A 16871-nucleotide genomic window follows, 5' to 3' on the forward strand; every position below is an offset into this window, starting at 1 on the left:
AGTCGTGGCTTTGTAAATTCACTCTAAGTACATTTGAGAAACAATAAACCATAAAAGAGGTTGCCGTGACCTTGGTTTCTGCATAGCTTTTGAGATAAAAGGTCTAAGTATCAGAATGCATTTGGTTGACCATAGTGTTGTTGACTGATTAAAAACGTTCATGCTCCTGAACCCCTTGTAGAATGCTGATGAGGGCTGACCTGGGTGCCGTGTGCAAGATGGATTCTTGAGGCAGAGATCAAAGTTGCTTTGCTAAAATGGAACACTAAAAGGTAAGCCTTCATAACTACAGATGAATGGGCCAAAGCTACTGACATAAAGATTAAATTGCAATACATTGACTTTGCATTTATTACTTATTGGGGACATATCTTAAAAGCATTTTGAGTATGTTCCAAATTCTCATCGTTGCACAGGATAACAACTTTTAAAACATTGACATCAGTGAATGGTTTTCTTTGAGTCTCATCATTAGATTTTTTTGATTGATTTTGCTTTAGAAGTGAATACTTGAACTTTATCTTGGTTTGATCATTCTTCATCTCTGTAGCTTCTAGGCATAGTGGTTGAAAACATGGGCTTTGAAATGAACAGACCTGAGCTCACACCTTGTGACTTTTGCTTATTGGGTGTGTGACCTCCGACAGACTATTTAATTTCCTTAAGACTCTATTTCCCCTAGAAAAATGGATTAATAATAGAATCTGTTTTATAGAGCTACTTAGAGAACTGTGATAATATATACAAAGACTTAATTAAATATTTCCTATTGAGAATTTTCTCATCTGTAAAATAAATAAGAATAATGTAAAGGGAACACATGGAGGTTCTCTGCTCAACCCCTGATTATACACTAAGAGTGCACGGTTGAGTTCATGTGTTAGTAGATGGTATTGAATCCAGGCCCAAGAAATGCTCACACACTCTTTTTCCCCACAGTTTTGACAGAGCAAGCAATATGGAAAGGAAAATACCTGGATAGGGAAAAAAAAATACAACCTTCTAGCTGTGCAAGCACCAATCAGGACGGGTCTTTCTGGCCAAGCTTCAACCAGATGATGTGGTTTAAACGTCAAGGTGTAAGTAAGGACTACTGCTTTCTACTCCTTGTATCCAGATAGTTCTTAACTGAGGTCCCTCCTCAGGAATGTGAAGCAAAGAAAATGAGATGAAGCTAGCTTAGTCGAAGGTCAAAGTATAAACCTGGGGCCGAAGGAAAAATGAGAGTGGTCCTGCTTTGTTGCTGATCTTTAAGCCAACCACCCTGACCTAAATTATACCACATTGTAAAATGGGGTCCAGTGAATGTCCTGGCCTCTGACCAAAGAGATAAACAACTCCTCTTTCAGAGACAGGGAGGGAATTGGGGGATCATTCCTTCCATAGATTCCTTTCAAAATGTGGAGTCTTTTGAACCAGGGCTGCTAGACTTAGCAAATAGAAATATAGGACACCCAGCTAAATCTGAATTTTAGATAAGCGAGGAATTGTTTCTGTAGTATAAGTATGTCACATGCCATATTTGGGACATGCTGATAGTAAGGTGTTATTTTTGTTTATCTGAAATTTGAAGTTAACTGGGCATCCTCTGGGCTGTCTGGCAATTCTATTTCCAGCGGTGTTTTAAGGTCAGTTTGGGGATGGTTCACTGAGACTGATAGGAGGACATTCAGAGCTCTTTCTTTGTTGTGAGATGTATCCTGTGTGTTCTGGAATGTTTACGTAGCATTCCTAGTTTCTACACGCTGAATGCTAGCAGAACTTCCCTTGCTTCCACTGTGGCAAACAAATATGTCTCCAGACATTGCCCAGTGTCTCTTGGAGGGCAGAGTCACCCCTAGTTGAGAACCACTGGTTTGGGGATAATGACAAAAGCAGGACTGTGAAGCATATCAAGATGGTAGACCAGAAGGTGACACTTACAGTTGCTCCTTGAGCGACACGAGTTTGAACTGCGTGGGTCCACTTATATGTGAAATTTTTTTTCAATACATACGGTGCAGTACTATAAAAATACAGTGCAATAGTGTAAATGTATTTTCTCTTCCTTATAATTTTCTTAGTAACATTTCCTTTTCTCTAGCTTACTTTCTTGTAAGTATGCAGTACGTAATCCATATACAAAATATGTATTAATCAACTGTTTATGTTATCAGTAAGGCTTCCAGTTAACAGCAGACTATTAGTAGTTGAGTCTGGGAAGGAATCAAAAGTTATATCATGGGATTTTCTACTGGGCAGGGGATCAGGGCCCCTAAACCTTTCACTGTTCAAGAGTCAACTGTATATCCATCCAAATAATGATCTGGGCCTGATCTGTCATCATTCCTTCCCCTCTCCCCATATCCTGAGCTCCTTCCCAGTTATGTCAAGGGCTATCTAGACCTATGTAGAGAAGCCCAACAATACATTTTAGTCCCATGTTGATTATAATCACTAGACACTCATTCTCTGTTCACTTGGCCTTCCCAGACAGCTCACATGAGGCTATACATGGAAACTCTTTGGGTTTTAGCTCAGATATCGTCCTCAACGAACACACAACAAACTATTAAACCAGGTACTTCAATCTTATCTTAGGTCATCAGGTTGCATAGCCTGGGTGAACTTAACATTTGATGAGCAAATCTCTTATAGTCAAACTACCTTATTTAAGTGTAAGCATTATTCCTTAGGTCCATTTATAGAAGGGGACATTTAGAGCCATTGGATCATGAATTCTGTCCTTCAGACATTTCTGTCTACACATGTAGTTAAAAAAAATGCTGAAGTGCCTTCATGTGATGCTTCCTACATGTAAAGTTTCCTTGCCTTGAATGTTTTCTCGTTTCCTTTGAAAAAACTGAAGTGACTTTTGCTTTATTAACTTTGTCCAGCATTGATAATGAACTCTGTAGACCCATCAGCTTATGTGGGGGGAAATTTTCATTAACAAGTTAAGTGTAACTATGTTTCTTCACTGCTTTCCTCATTTTGTAGGCTTTTAGAGAAGCATTGGTTTTATAGAAATCCATTGAACAGAGCAAAGACAATGTAACTATCTTGTTCTGTTGCTGTGGGGGGAAAATCTCTGTTTTCCATTCCCTATAAATGTTGTATGTTTTCAAATCTTTTTTTTTTTTTTATCTAATGTGCTCTCTTAAATAGGAATAGTCTGTTCCCCAAGAAGCCCATTTTAAAGAATAACATTGTCATTATTTATAATCACACGCCTTCATCATTATAGGAAAAAAAATGAGCCTTCTCAGATTCTGATATCTGTATTTAATCAATAACCACATTCCTCTTTCATCTGTCTTACCTCTGCAATTGCATTTTCCCAGCTGCGTATGTTTTATTGTATAAGAATTCAATTGAAAGAGCCATTCATGTTTGCAAAAAGGATGATGTTTTATTATTGGTTATAAAGAAAAGAAATTTCATACTTTGTATAACCAACCCTTTCTGTTATAGCGTGGTGAATCCTGAGAGTGGGGAGCAAGTTAACTAACCATGGAGAGACCACAGAAAAATCTTGCAGTATTGTGACCACATTATAAAATCAGCCCTGGCAATTTTTATGTCTCTAATTGACAAGCATTCGACTCACATTTGAAATGCATAATCTTTGCACAATTGAAGAGTATAGACTAGAAAGGATAAGCGATAATGGTCAAAATATGTAACACTAAGGTGACAGGGCCTCATCGATGACACCAGCCAGGTACCATCTTATTGGAACGGGATCCCAGAGACCCTGCAACTGCCAGGTGTTCTTCTTTTAGTGGCTGGCACCATGCGAAGGTGGGATGGGTGCTTGGAGAGGGGCCAGGGTGGCTGGAGGCATAGAGGAAACACTAAGGAGGTACAAGGTAACAACTGTTTATGAGCTGGTCTGGTAGTATTTTAATATTCGAACCATCGAAACAGCTGTACCATGGTGTAGCAGCTGGACTGGGAAGTGGAAAACTATCGAGTGGTGCAGTGTAGTTAGAAAATGAGACCACCAGTTGGAGTTCGTAACATTGCCCTGAACTCACTGTGTGGTCTGGGGTAAGTTAGTTCTTGGGACCCCTATTTTCTCTTATGGAGAACGAGAATATTGGATTGGAACAGTCCTAGGTTCCCTTCCTATTCTAGGAATCCACTTCTTTTCCCTGCTAATGATCTGCAGTTCTAAGCAGAGAGTCTAGAGTTGTCCTTGAACTTCTGAAAAGCAGAGAGGCTGAGGTATTTGGCAGGCAGTATAGGGCACTGTCATGCTCTGTGGTTCGTCAAACAGGAACAAAGCTGCATTAACCGTCCATGCGCTGTTATTGTCAGGAGCAAGACAGGAGCAGTTAAATACCTTTCTATAAGCAGCTTAAAAACATTTTTTTAAAGATTAATAGTTTTCAACATGGGGAGGGATTTCTTACAGAATAGAAAAATGTGCTCATTTATGAAAGACACAAAATAAATGTTGCTTTTGCCTGAAAGTACCTAAGTCAGGAGAAAGCAGATACTTTGGTATTATTTGTTGTTTGATTGGATTGTGGAAAGTTCCCTCTCCTTCTCATTTCACTTCTGTGTTCTTTGGTTACTGATAGAAAAGTGTGTGTGTGTGTGTGTGTGTGTGTGTGTGTATTTCCGTGGGAATGTATAAGCACACATTAATGAACAATTCCGTGCCTTACTAAAAGTAAAGAAGAATCCAATATAACTTCAACCTAGGTGTGTTTTCCCCCCAAATGTTTGTTTTAATTTGTTTGAGTTGAAAATCATTTTCCAAGTTTATATCACATCTTAACATTTTTTTTCTGTAAGTATGAGGAGGTACTCAGCATAATTGTGAATTACTTTAATTATCAGAAAAGGAAAAATATGATTTCTGATGCACATGCTATATTAGGAGACTCATGGTGAATTAGTACCTAAACATGTATTTCTTCTGGATTCCTGCATAAGTGATAGTTTAGTGAAATGAACTGATTCTGTTTTAATATCCTGTTGCTTATTGTACCTGACAAACAGAAATGAGGAAAATGAAGAATTGATTATCTGGGGTCATTTTCGTGAAACTTGCATATAATTCCCATTTATGCTCATTGGAATAAAGAAGAGTATTTCTGTAACAAATTAAGAACATGCATAACCTGTTATGACATAGTCATAGATGTATAATAATATGTTCTAGAATTACAGTACTCTCTTGAAGTACATCATATTCAAAATTCACTGGAGATGTCTTAGAGACATCTGTTGTAATTACAGGAACATGGTTTCTAATTCATTTAATTCCCTTTCCTACCTAAACTGTACATATAAGTGAATTTTAAGAGACTGTATAAATAAATTTTTAATTACAAAATGATGTTATACAATACATTATTAATAATAACCAACAATGCATAATGTTTATGCATGAGGCCATTACAAAGACAAGCTAATGTATGTCAGTTCCAAAAGAATGTACTAATTTGTCCTGAATTTGTGAATGAAGTTGAATCCATGATGCAAGCCAATGAACGCAGTAACACAGAGTGGTTTAGCATGCTTTTTTGCAGTCAAGAAACACCTTGTACCTATGGCATTTACGAGGTATTTAAGATCGTTCATCACACATGATCAAGATATTTTTTTCCAACGAGCCATGCAGTAATGAAATTTGGAATAAGACCATTGAGTTGACAACACTACCCTTGCCAGCCAGGTGCAGAATAAAATGGTCTATGGCATCCAAGAAATGCGTACAATCCTTACATTTCAGCGCATAGAAATCAGTCTTATTGTCATGGAGTTTCCCTGTGGGGCCAAAGGGTCTGCCGGAACGTGGTTGACTTCATTGTGCTAGCGGTAACAGATTTCTGAAATCTCCATGGCCAACTCCAGACACTCGCTGGTCTCGTGGCAAGATTCAAAAAGACTGCAGTCGACGTCACAGTTGCACTTGCAGTCGTGCCGCGGGTGGCTTTCATCCGAGGTGTGGTGGTACCTGTGAGAGGGGCAGCACAGGTTGGTACACACTGTTTCGCACGTGTCTGGGAGCATCAGGAGACAGTCCCAAAACTGGCAAAACAGACAGGTGAGGATGAGAGAGGCACACTCCTCTGTTTAAAGAAGAAGGAGAAGGAAAAGAAGAGGAAGAAATTAACGGTGGCACAGAGAGGGGTGTCTCCGAAGGACAGGCAGGTGTGGTGGCATGCTTGATAACTTTATGGCCAACTCTTAATTGTCCATATTAGGGGTAAAGTACACCATTACTCTTCCCCACCTCCCTGCCGTACCCACTCTACTTAAGTAATTGCTTTATTAACTTCCTGAGTATTTCTATTGATTCCACATAATCTGGTTATTTAAAGTGCTGTCACTTTTCTAAACTCCTTTATTTACTTTGCCTGCAGAGGTGCTGAGAAGCCACACAATTAGCTACCTATCTGGAAACCTTGCAGCTGTCTGAAAAATAGCCGGTCCTCTGCAGGTGCAGGGAGCTTTCAGGAGCAATTAGGGCTGGGGACAAGGAGAGACTGTACAAATTTCCGGCTTCTCGTCACCAGGCTTTCTCATTTGTATGGTGTGGATTCCCATAAATCTGCCACACCCATATTCGCATGCCAGCGAAAAGCACATTTCAAAACGCAGAGAAAGAATTTTTTAAATAGTCAGAGTTTTTGTTTTGGTTGTATTTTGTTTTCAATCCCTGCGTCCTTTGTCCTCCAGTTTGGGGAAGCCTTGATTTTATATTCATGTTAAATGAAATACGTCATCATATGCCTGAAAGCATAGAAATCTTCTCAATCCTCCTTAAGAAAATTGGTTTAAAAATTTACTACTGCAGACTTGTAAAAATCGGAAAAGTATCTCTAAGGTATTGAAGGTAATTGGTACTTCTAGCCAAACAGCTGTGATGGGTTATAGATTATGATATTTTTTGTTTCCATAAAGGGAATTAGTTAGGAGATGCAGCAACTCTCTTGTTAAAATCATAACTTGTTTTTTAGTTGTCTCACAAACATGTAAGCACTTTATAAATGGGTAGGTAAGTATGTTTACATGATATATCATCCAATTAATGAAAATCACTATCCTGAAGATTGTTCGTGGCTGAAAGTAACATTCCGGCCTGAATTGGAGAAACATCTCCTCCTCCTGATGGGTTTATCAATCAATTAAAGTTATATTTTCATAAGGATTTATTTTGTTTCCAATAAGAATGTTAATGTTAATAAATTCTGGTTTTCAGGCTTCAGTTGGCTGAGACTATCCAAGCCTGCAGGAGAGATTTTGCTCTTGGGTTCTGACTGTTCTTAGAGGCCTGTTCATTTACTTCCAACAATATTTTCCAGAAAAGTTTTTTACTTTTTTTGTTCAGATATTTGTTCATCCTTGAAAGGAGGGCAAGCATGGAAACTTGCTCTAAAAGGGAACGAATATCTTGAAGAAACTTAGAGTCATTATCTAAAGGTCGAAAATAACTGTGCATATAGGTAAACCAAAGTCTTCGTTCTTGCCTCTGTCCCATGTGCCATCCCTGCCTCACACCCTCCTTTCCTTTTTTCCCAATCAGACAGTGATAAAGAACCTCAAGGTGACTTTTATGACTCCTTTAATTGCCATATATTGTTGCAGGTGCTGTGGCTGTACCTAAGTATTTCTGGTTTAGGAAGCATATCCCATAATACCTCCAGGGTGTATGCACTCATCTCTTTGCCAGATGGGGTGTATTTTTTTATTCACTTAGAGCCAGCTTCCAGCATGTGGCCAAGTCACCCATATAAGTCACCACAAACCACCCACAAAAATTCAGGAGTCAGTTAGTACAGTACATAGACTCTATTTTACGTATGCATTTCTGAGGAGGGCATGTTGGTGGTCAAAGATACGGAGCATAAAACCTCATCAACTTACACTGATGCCAGCAAGGTTACTAGAGCAGCCCCTGGAAAAGAAGAAGTTCTCAGTACAAAATATCCCAAGCAAATGCTCCATATCCTTCAGGCTGGAGGCTTAAGAGACTTACTCACACTAAGATCGTATAAAAATGATCCCACTAGATCTGCGTCCTTTGTAGATGTCAGGGTAAAAGTTTGATTTGCAGGTAAGTTAGGGTGGGAGCTGGTGACATGGGGATGGGAGCTGGGGTTTTGTATCAAAGTGTAAAGACCCAATTTGTGAAATGGCCTTATAATTTCCTGAGGGCATATAATCTTTTGGTTTAACTCCTCTTGCCAATGTTTTCTCAAGTTGGCAGACTCCGGAGGTCTCTGCTTCTGATGTACACCGTAGGTTTTATTTGCACACACACAAAAATGTTTGGCCTAATCCTTTGGCCAAACTGGTATTTGTTTTCTTCTATTTTGCATTTGAGAATAGAGCTCTTTTTTTTTTTTTCCCTGTGTATAAGTCAGTCCTTTTTATTTGGTTATAAAAGGCAGAGCCTCTTGCCCAAAAAAACATGGCAACATTGATGAATTGAAAACAGATTTTTCCAAACTTTCAAGAGTGTTGAAAACTTTTCCTAAAAGGCACATTAAATAATTCTACACGGGCAGGCAAAACTGTTTTGCATATGGGCAATTTCTGTTTGCACAAAAGTAACACAAGCAGTTCAGGGGGAAATTTGCAAGTGTTTGAAAAGAGAGTTGGACCTCTCCTTCTCCTGCCTGAATGGGTGTATTTTCCTTTGCCTGCACTATTTCTTGGGGCTTTAATGTTTAGTAAACATGATATGCAAAGTCATAGCCCATGATTAGCACCCCTACTCTCAGCCCATCCCAAAGAGTATGCTGTGCGTCCATCTGCCTCCTTCACATGGCTTCTGCAATGTCTTCAAGACATCTCCCACTCACCAAGGCCAGGCTGCACCACGGCTCTCCCTCATTCCTTATTCCACAAACCTTTGGCTTTCTCTTGTGAATGGCTCTTGCACACTCACATGAAATGAACAGAAAGCTGGGACTCATTCCTGTCATTTTCCTTTTCCCCATCATACCGCCCCCCCCCCCCCCATGCAATTCCCTGCCGAATTCTGCACATTCTATCTCATATTGGTATGTGAAACTCATAAGCCTCTACCTGCCTCTAGGGCCACCGCCATAGTTCTAGCCACTATTGGCCATCGTCAGGTCCAAAGCAACAGCTTCCTATCGAACACGCTGGTTTTTACGTGAGTGCAGCTCAGATTCATCGTCTCCTGTGATATTCTTTCACTGGAAATGAGATGAGCTCGCTTCCCCCGTAAAGTCCCCCATCCTGGTCGTAGCCCATATGCCTGCGTATAGGTTTCTGCCTATTTCTCTCGCTTCCCATCCTAATCTTCTCCTCACCGAGTGCCCTCCAGTCACACTGGTTCTCTTTCGTTCAGATCCTGGGATACACCAAACTCCGAGCCTTTGCGCATGCTCTCTCTTTGGCCTGTGTTCCATAAACCCCTGCCTCACAGCTTGACCTGATTCCTACTCAGCCTCTGAGTCTTTAGTTTAAAACACCTTCTCTCGGGGCGCCTGGGTGGCGCAGTCGGTTAAGCGTCCGACTTCAGCCAGGTCACGATCTCGCACTCCGTGAGTTCGAGCCCCGCGTCTGGCTCTGGGCTGATGGCTCAGAGCCTGGAGCCTGTTTCCGATTCTGTGTCTCCCTCTCTCTCTGCCCCTCCCCCGTTCATGCTCTGTCTCTCTCTGTCCCGAAAATAAAATAAACGTTGAAAAAAAAAATAAATAAAACACCTTCTCTCTAAATCACACCCTGTTGAAACTCTCATCGCACTCTATTTTTTCCTCTTAGTACTGATCATAGGATGCTATGAAGCTAAATCGTTTATGAATGGGTTTCTCTCCCTACTAGAACCTGAATTATAAGAAAGCTGTATCTCTTGTTGAGTGAAAGAATGAGTAAATGAACGATGGGAGATAAATAAAGTGGTCCCCGTTTTTTAGACGAAAAGACTAAGGCTCAGGGATTGTCCCTGAATGTCCTGAGTCTTTCAACTTTAAGGTGGTGGGCGAGAGGTTCAAATGTCAGTCTTTCTGGATCCAAAGCCTGTGCTCTCTTATCCATTGTTACATTGGAAGCAAATGCTTGGCCCTCTGTACTTTATGTGCTCCTCACATAGGTCCTGAAGTGGGCCTGAGTTGAGTCCTATCACAATTCTTTTATAGATGGGGAAATAGTGGCTCAGGGAATTTAAGAAGCATAGGAAATGGTGAATCTGTGATTTGACTCAAACTGTCCCCTCCAGAGCTCTTAACCCTGCAGCTGGCCTACCCTTCAGAAGGCTCACACCTCCTCTGTCATGATCCATCATGGCGCAGGACGTGGCCGGCTTGTGGAAGGCCTGCTCTCCCTTCTCCTCCCTGCTCTGCTCTGTATTCCCAAGACTGCTAAAGTCTGTTTTCAAGGTTCTGTCAAGCGGCTTCTCACCAACCTCAGCCAATGGGAAGCAGTGACAGGAAAAGAGGGTGGGGAGCAGGGGAGAAGGGAATGCAGGGGGTATTTCTTCTCCCCTCTCTCTGCTTTGAGTGGTGTCTCAGGTGTATCTACCCCTTGGTTTTATCTCTTTCTGAAAATCCTTCTTTCCGTGGCTACTGTTAATGCCACTTACTAGTGGTGTGTCAAGTAATGGTTAGTTGCTGGTGGCCTATGAGCTCAGGCCAGTGCTTGTCATTTACTAGTGGCCTGGGAGGGACCAAGGGAAGAGGTGTCAGAGCCTTGTTGCTAAGTCCTGGGAGGCCTCACTACTCCCTTACCTGGCTTTTCACCTCTCCTAATATCTTCGTAACTAGGTCTCTGTATGTTGACGTCCCTTTATTGACTGCCCTGGCATCCTGGCCCGGGCTGTAATCACTGCTCTCAGAGCACCCAGCTCGCTTTCCCACCTCTTACCTCCTTAAATCCGGATCAGGGAAGGTTCAAGAAGGAGCCACGACCTGCAAGCCTTGCAGGCAAAAGCGGTATTTGTGCGCAAAAAGCCATGACAAAAACCTGCTTAGGTTGTTTCATTTCCTTTTTACACCCCTAGGGTACCTTTAGGACACTGAGGCTGTAATGTGCTAAGTGATACCCTAATGATACTGAAGGATTAACGCAGCCTCCAGAGGTGCTAAATGTACAGCTGGGGATTGGCTAATTAAGAGGGAGAATCTGTCTCATTAGAAAGGATCATGTTTAATTATAGTGGAAAAGGTAACAATGCAAGGAGTTTCCACCAGGGTATCAGAGATCAGCCTCGCAGTCGTGGTCCAGTACTCACTGGGTTTGCCCTCCCCGCTTTCAATCTTGTCACCAAAATGCCTGGAATTCAGAGGAGGGAGAGACAGTGGAGGATGTAGCTGTCCCCTGTAGTTCTGATGGTTTTCCTCAGCTCCAGATACATTCACCCGCTAGTTTGGGAATCACTATGCAAAGTAGCAAGTATGTGGTTCTTCCATAAAGGGTCCCACATAAACAACATTCTCCCCCTCCCATCCCCTCAAAGCCAAGTAATAAAAAAAGGAAAATAAACCTGGCCCAAACCTAGTATTCTAATATGTTAATGGTTAATGTGTGGTCACAGCAGATTCAGCATAATCATGAGATTCATGACACAGTGGCTCCGACTAATTACTCAAAGTTTTTGGTGAAAAAGTATAAAAATTGGTTCCCACTCTTCCAACATTAAGTTTTTTTTTTTTTTTTTTTAAAAGTCTGTAATGTAGAATAGGAATACATAAAGTGTGACTGAATGCCTTTCTCTAGCTGGGGTATCATCCCTGACGTTATCAATTTTAATAGCTACTTAAATATGTCAAGATCTATTTAAGTTCAGACAAGCACAACTAACGTTCAAGTCAGTTCTTTAGAACGAGGATGACTGGATTTGGGTGATACTTAGTAAATTTGTGCTTATGTTTTTTTCTGAGCAAATGAACTGAAATAATTATAAAATTGAAACATTTTATAAGGTGACACTACCGCATTTAATTGTATGAAATTTACAGTGTAGAAAATGTAATCATTTTATTCAGTAGTCCATGGTGTAATTAAGACTATTCTTTTGAGGTATCTTGTATTTATGATTTTCCTCTTCCACCTGGATGAGACATCTCAGATTCAAAATTATACATCAAGTAGGTGTATTCTCAGGATTCTTTTTAAGGAGCCTCTTTTCGACTGTTGTGTATATGCTTGATTTTATTACCCACAGGGATGCCTTTGCAATCAGAGTGTAGAAACAGAAGCAGAGACACAGACAGTGCTCTGGACTTTTTCCATTTTATTCGGGAAAGGGACCACACAGGATAAGCCACAATTTAATAATAAAGTAATGTTGCAGCACATAGTGTGTGATGTGCAGTAAAGATCCTTTTAAATTCCCATCAGAGCACACACCATGAACTGTGCTAATGGATGTAACACATTTTACAAAATCTGCATGTGTGAGGCTTTTCCATTCTGTTTTAAGTGGGGCAATGTATATAAATAATAGATATTAGCAATTAAGCATCCATTCCTATGCACTCATTTATACATTTGAAAATAAATTAACCACAAACTACATGAAAGTGGATGCAATCTTCTCTTTTCCCTTCTGTTTCCCCTGCTGTTCCTGCAAGATATTTCTGTATTTATCTCAGTACGAACAATGACCCCAGCTCTCAATTTCTGCATCCTTAAATTAATTACTATAAAAATTCTCCGACTTAACTCTTGATATCCTTGATGTTGGCTGTTTAAGATAATGAGAGCTTCCTACCCACATTTGTAGGCCCTAGTTGGAATGTTTCTCTCTTTTATCCAGATACCAAAAACTCTTACGTTGCTGATGGGGGGAGTTCACACTGTGAGAATGGATTAGCAGGCTGTTACCTGTGTTGTTGGCCTAAAATTGTAATTTTCCGGGTTGTACCAGCCTCTCAGCCAGAGCTTAAGAAGAACAGTCTAATTCAACTGTCCTCATGAATCTCCTCTGCTCTTCAAAAACAAGAGGAAGTCGTTCTTTTCCTGTGTGAGGCCCCTGATTATCCATTGCCATTTTCATGGAGCGGTCATTTTGGCCCTTTCCTGAGAATACAAGGGACAGGTACCATCTCAGCTACGCCTGCCCTTCTCATTCTCCCTGGATCCCCGATAGGACAAATCGGAGTGGTTCTGGACGGCATTGTGTTGTACTGTGTGGATATGTACAACGGTAATTCCTAATTCTGGGGTCATTACAACCAAGACCCGTTACACGTAAGATCCGTGTGTCCCTGATGCAAGCCGATCCTGTATCACCTGTTTTCTTGATTGCCATGAAACGCTAGCAAAGCCAGAAACTTGGGGATCATCTTGAATTTGGGGTGGTAACCCGGAAGTCCACCGGCCAAAGTTGGCCCAAAGCCATGTATTGTTGGGAGCGTCTGGGGCTTCATAAATGAGACAGAAGTTTTGCCAACACCTAAGAAATGCAGAGATGTCCCGTAATGCTCCGGACCTGGCAACTCTGAGCCTCTATTTTCTTCCGGAAACAATTAGCTGGAGCTGAGTAGTGGCAGGGCTCTTCACCTTGCCATAGTCCTCGCCCACCCCTATTGTTCACTGCCCATCTTCTGCATTATTCACACTATCTCCTGGCAGCTGCAAGCAATTGTGTCTGTAGCTTCTGGTCTGAAGCATCCTTGACAATGTGTGCATAAGATCGTAAATAACATGTGTTAGAAATCTCTCCCCTCACTTTCTAAAACCAGAACCAGAATGAAAGCAAAAATCACATATCTATTATGTGCCAGGTTCTCTATTGGATCCTTTATATATGTTATTTCATTTGATCTTCAAAACACCCTATGATGTGTTACTAGCTCCATGATATATAACCGAGAGTCTGAGAGTCAGAGATGCTAAAAAACTTACCCAGGTTTATGCAGTTAATAAATTTCAGAGCCAGGAATTAAACTGATGTGATTCCAAACTCCTGCTAATACAAAGTCTATGTATTTCTTTTTTCTCTTTTTCAAAAAGTAAATGTTAATTTAAATCTAGACTAGTAACTAGGACCTATTACATTCTCTTTTGAGAGATTGCAAGCTTTCTTTAAATGCAAACGTAGGTATGGAACACTACGAAATTCCTGAACAGTTTATGTCTTCTGTAAAGGTCACTGCAAAGTCAACCTGAGTAAAATTACATATGTCTTGGTGTGGAGTCCATGACTTTGAACTTGACTGTGATGATCACTTAGCACCAAATCAATTTGAAGTTGGCTTTGCGAAAGGGAATGTGCCTTTAATGTCATATACAGGGGTAGTTTGGTGTAGGTTTGCACTGATCAGAATGCCCAGGAGGTGATATCAGCTAGAGTAACCAATCCTTCTTTACTGCTTGCTGATGTAAGCAGATTGATATTTTTTACAGTCTACATTTACACATTTCCAGCATTTTCATACCATTCCCCTCTGCCTTCTTCTCCTCTCAGCCTAGAGACAGGGGCTGAACAGTCCCAGATTTGAGAAAAGTTTGCCGTTTTTCTTTATCCACATCATAACTCCATAGCAAGCATGATTATACCTCACTCCAGCTATTTAAAACACTTTGCCTCCGATTTCCAGCTTTGAGAGCAAACAATCTGCCAAGCACCTCATAATTGCAGAGTGACCTTGACATGTGTCATTCACCAGGGTTTTCAAATCGAAGTCTTCCTGTTTAATATTCATAAAGGCTCTTTTTTTCTAACAGCATATGTGATGATTTTACAGGGGCGGGGGTTGGGGAGCTTTATTTAGAGATGGGTTGATTCTGAGAAACATACCATCAGTGTCTCTCTGATGAACTGAAGTATCAGTTTGGAGGTAGGAAAATTTCGTTTGGCATTCTTCAAGGGAGGACAGTGATGTGCTGAATTCTGACAGTTTTTTCTCACTGGGGGTTTCCTTGGCTGGTCCATCTGTGATATTGAATTCGGATACTGAATTTATAATGATAGCATTAATGGGTTTCTCGTCTGCATGCTTTTCATTTGTGAGTTGCATATCTAGACGAAAAAAGAAAAAATACACAAACCCATTATAGTTGACGTGACCCAGTGATTTCAGAACGGACATTTGCAGAAAAACTTCACACTCTAGGCTTTTATGAGAACAAGATCTTATGTAAGAGAATGAAGCATCATTGAACAGGATCATTTTGAATAAAAATATAAGTAAGAATAAAAGAGGCAATCATGATAACATTTTACACACGTTACAAGTTTCCCTATCACAGTAATTTGTATCACTTATGTCTCCTGTGTGTGATTTTAAAATCAATTATATATTTATTTATTTTAGTGATGGGTGGAGAGAATCAAAGAATTCATTCACTTGGATCAATGAAATCTCATAGTTTGTTGTCAGCTCATTGTCAAAGTGTTTTCTGGATCCCAGGAGCAGTAGAAGGGTCTTCAATGCTGAGTACTGCTCCATAATGTATGTGATCTCCATCACATTGTCCTGTTTGTTTCTACAAACCTCAGTTTCCTCCTCTGTATACGAGAAGTGATTATAAATGAACAGTCTAGAAGCTCATTCCTGTTTCTGATCTCAGAGACTCTCAGTTGCCATTCTTTTCCCTGCCTTGGCATTTGTTAAGCTCCCAGTCAGGTGATCATCAATGTGAGCTTTGGGGGTAGGCTTTTTGGAACATGTTTTATTTCCATAGAACCACCTAGAAAGGAACCTCCAGCAAAGTCCTGGACTGAGATTCTGGTTTGGAGCGTCATAGAGAAGACCAAGAAGCCCTAGTTGCCTCGTGTCTTTGAGAACTCCCATATTCATTTGTTCGTTCATTCATCCATTCATTCATTCATTCCCACCTAACAATTGAGAGCCTGTTATATAAGAAGCACTGAACTGGGCACTGGGGGTACAGTGGTACCTGAGACAGGCATGGTCCTCAACTTTCACAAGCATCAAACATGTTAGCAGAGAAATAACGAAGTCACAATATCGAGGAGTGTAGGACAGAGAGAAACACACCATGAAATTACATTAGAGAGAGAACCAGACTGGGTGGTAACTTACCTACACCTGTTAAACAGAATCCTAAAACCTAGGAAGGAGTTAACAGAAGGTATTCTCAAACTTGTGGACCAGCTGGTTCCTAGGGATGATTTGAGACCTAAACAAGTGGCAGTCCTGGTGATTTAGCAGCCCTACTGGGAGATGGTGAGGATTCATTCTGGAGACTTGCATTCTTGTCGCTAACACAATGCCGGGTTGATCCAATAATGCTCATTGAGTGACTAGAATAAACAATACAACAACCAACCTGGTTTTTCCCATGTTCACACAGCTCATGCAAGAAGTGTATTCTTGCCACCACCCATTTTCATCATCTTTTCAAAAGTTGCTTTGTTTCGGGCAGATGGAAAACTCTACAGGGTCCTGCCTCCTAGGGCAGTGGTTCCCAGACTGTGTAAACAGTAGAATAACCTGGGAAATCTCTTAACACTTTGGGATTTTTTTTAAAGCTCAGGCGACCCTTCCCATCCTTCAACAGATCAGATCACAGCCCCGGGGGTGGGGGTGGGGTGGTGATTTTTGAAGCTCTCTATATGGAGTTCCAAAGGCTCGTGACTGGCATGGGAACTATCAGTACATCTCACACAATTGTCTTAGGCCATGTTTGTTTCTTTCTCAGCATCCAAACAGCCTTGGCTTTCAGCAAGGTTTGCTTTTTATTCCCTCCCCCTTATGTCATTGGCTTTCAATCTCTTGGTTATGCTTTGATTCACTCTAAATTGGACTGGTAGAAATTGGGGTTCATGGGAACATCTCTCATGAATAGCAATTAATGTAATTGTGAATAGATAGAATTAGCTCAATCAATGGGGAAACTCTAGGCTTCCTCTATCCCCAGAGAGATTTACCAAATTAATGTTGTAACGATGATGCTATAAAAATAACAGTTTATTTTTCTTGGGTCCC

General features: G+C 40.8%; 1 protein-coding gene across 1 annotated transcript; it reads right to left on the reverse strand.

Moving 5' to 3' along the window:
• Window positions 1-5808: 5808 nt before the first annotated feature.
• Window positions 5809-15832, reverse strand: MDFIC2 (MyoD family inhibitor domain containing 2). Its single transcript, XM_030296209.1, has 3 exons — window positions 15820-15832; window positions 14717-14938; window positions 5809-6068 (listed from the first exon to the last, which is right to left on the reverse strand). Exons 1-3 carry the CDS (start codon window positions 15830-15832, stop codon window positions 5809-5811), a joined length of 495 nt encoding a protein of 164 aa, XP_030152069.1.
• Between the last annotated feature and the right edge of the window lie 1039 nt (window positions 15833-16871).

The sequence above is a fragment of the Lynx canadensis genome, chromosome A2 (genome assembly GCF_007474595.2).
Source record: "Lynx canadensis isolate LIC74 chromosome A2, mLynCan4.pri.v2, whole genome shotgun sequence".
NCBI classification, from domain to species: Eukaryota; Metazoa; Chordata; class Mammalia; order Carnivora; family Felidae; genus Lynx; species Lynx canadensis.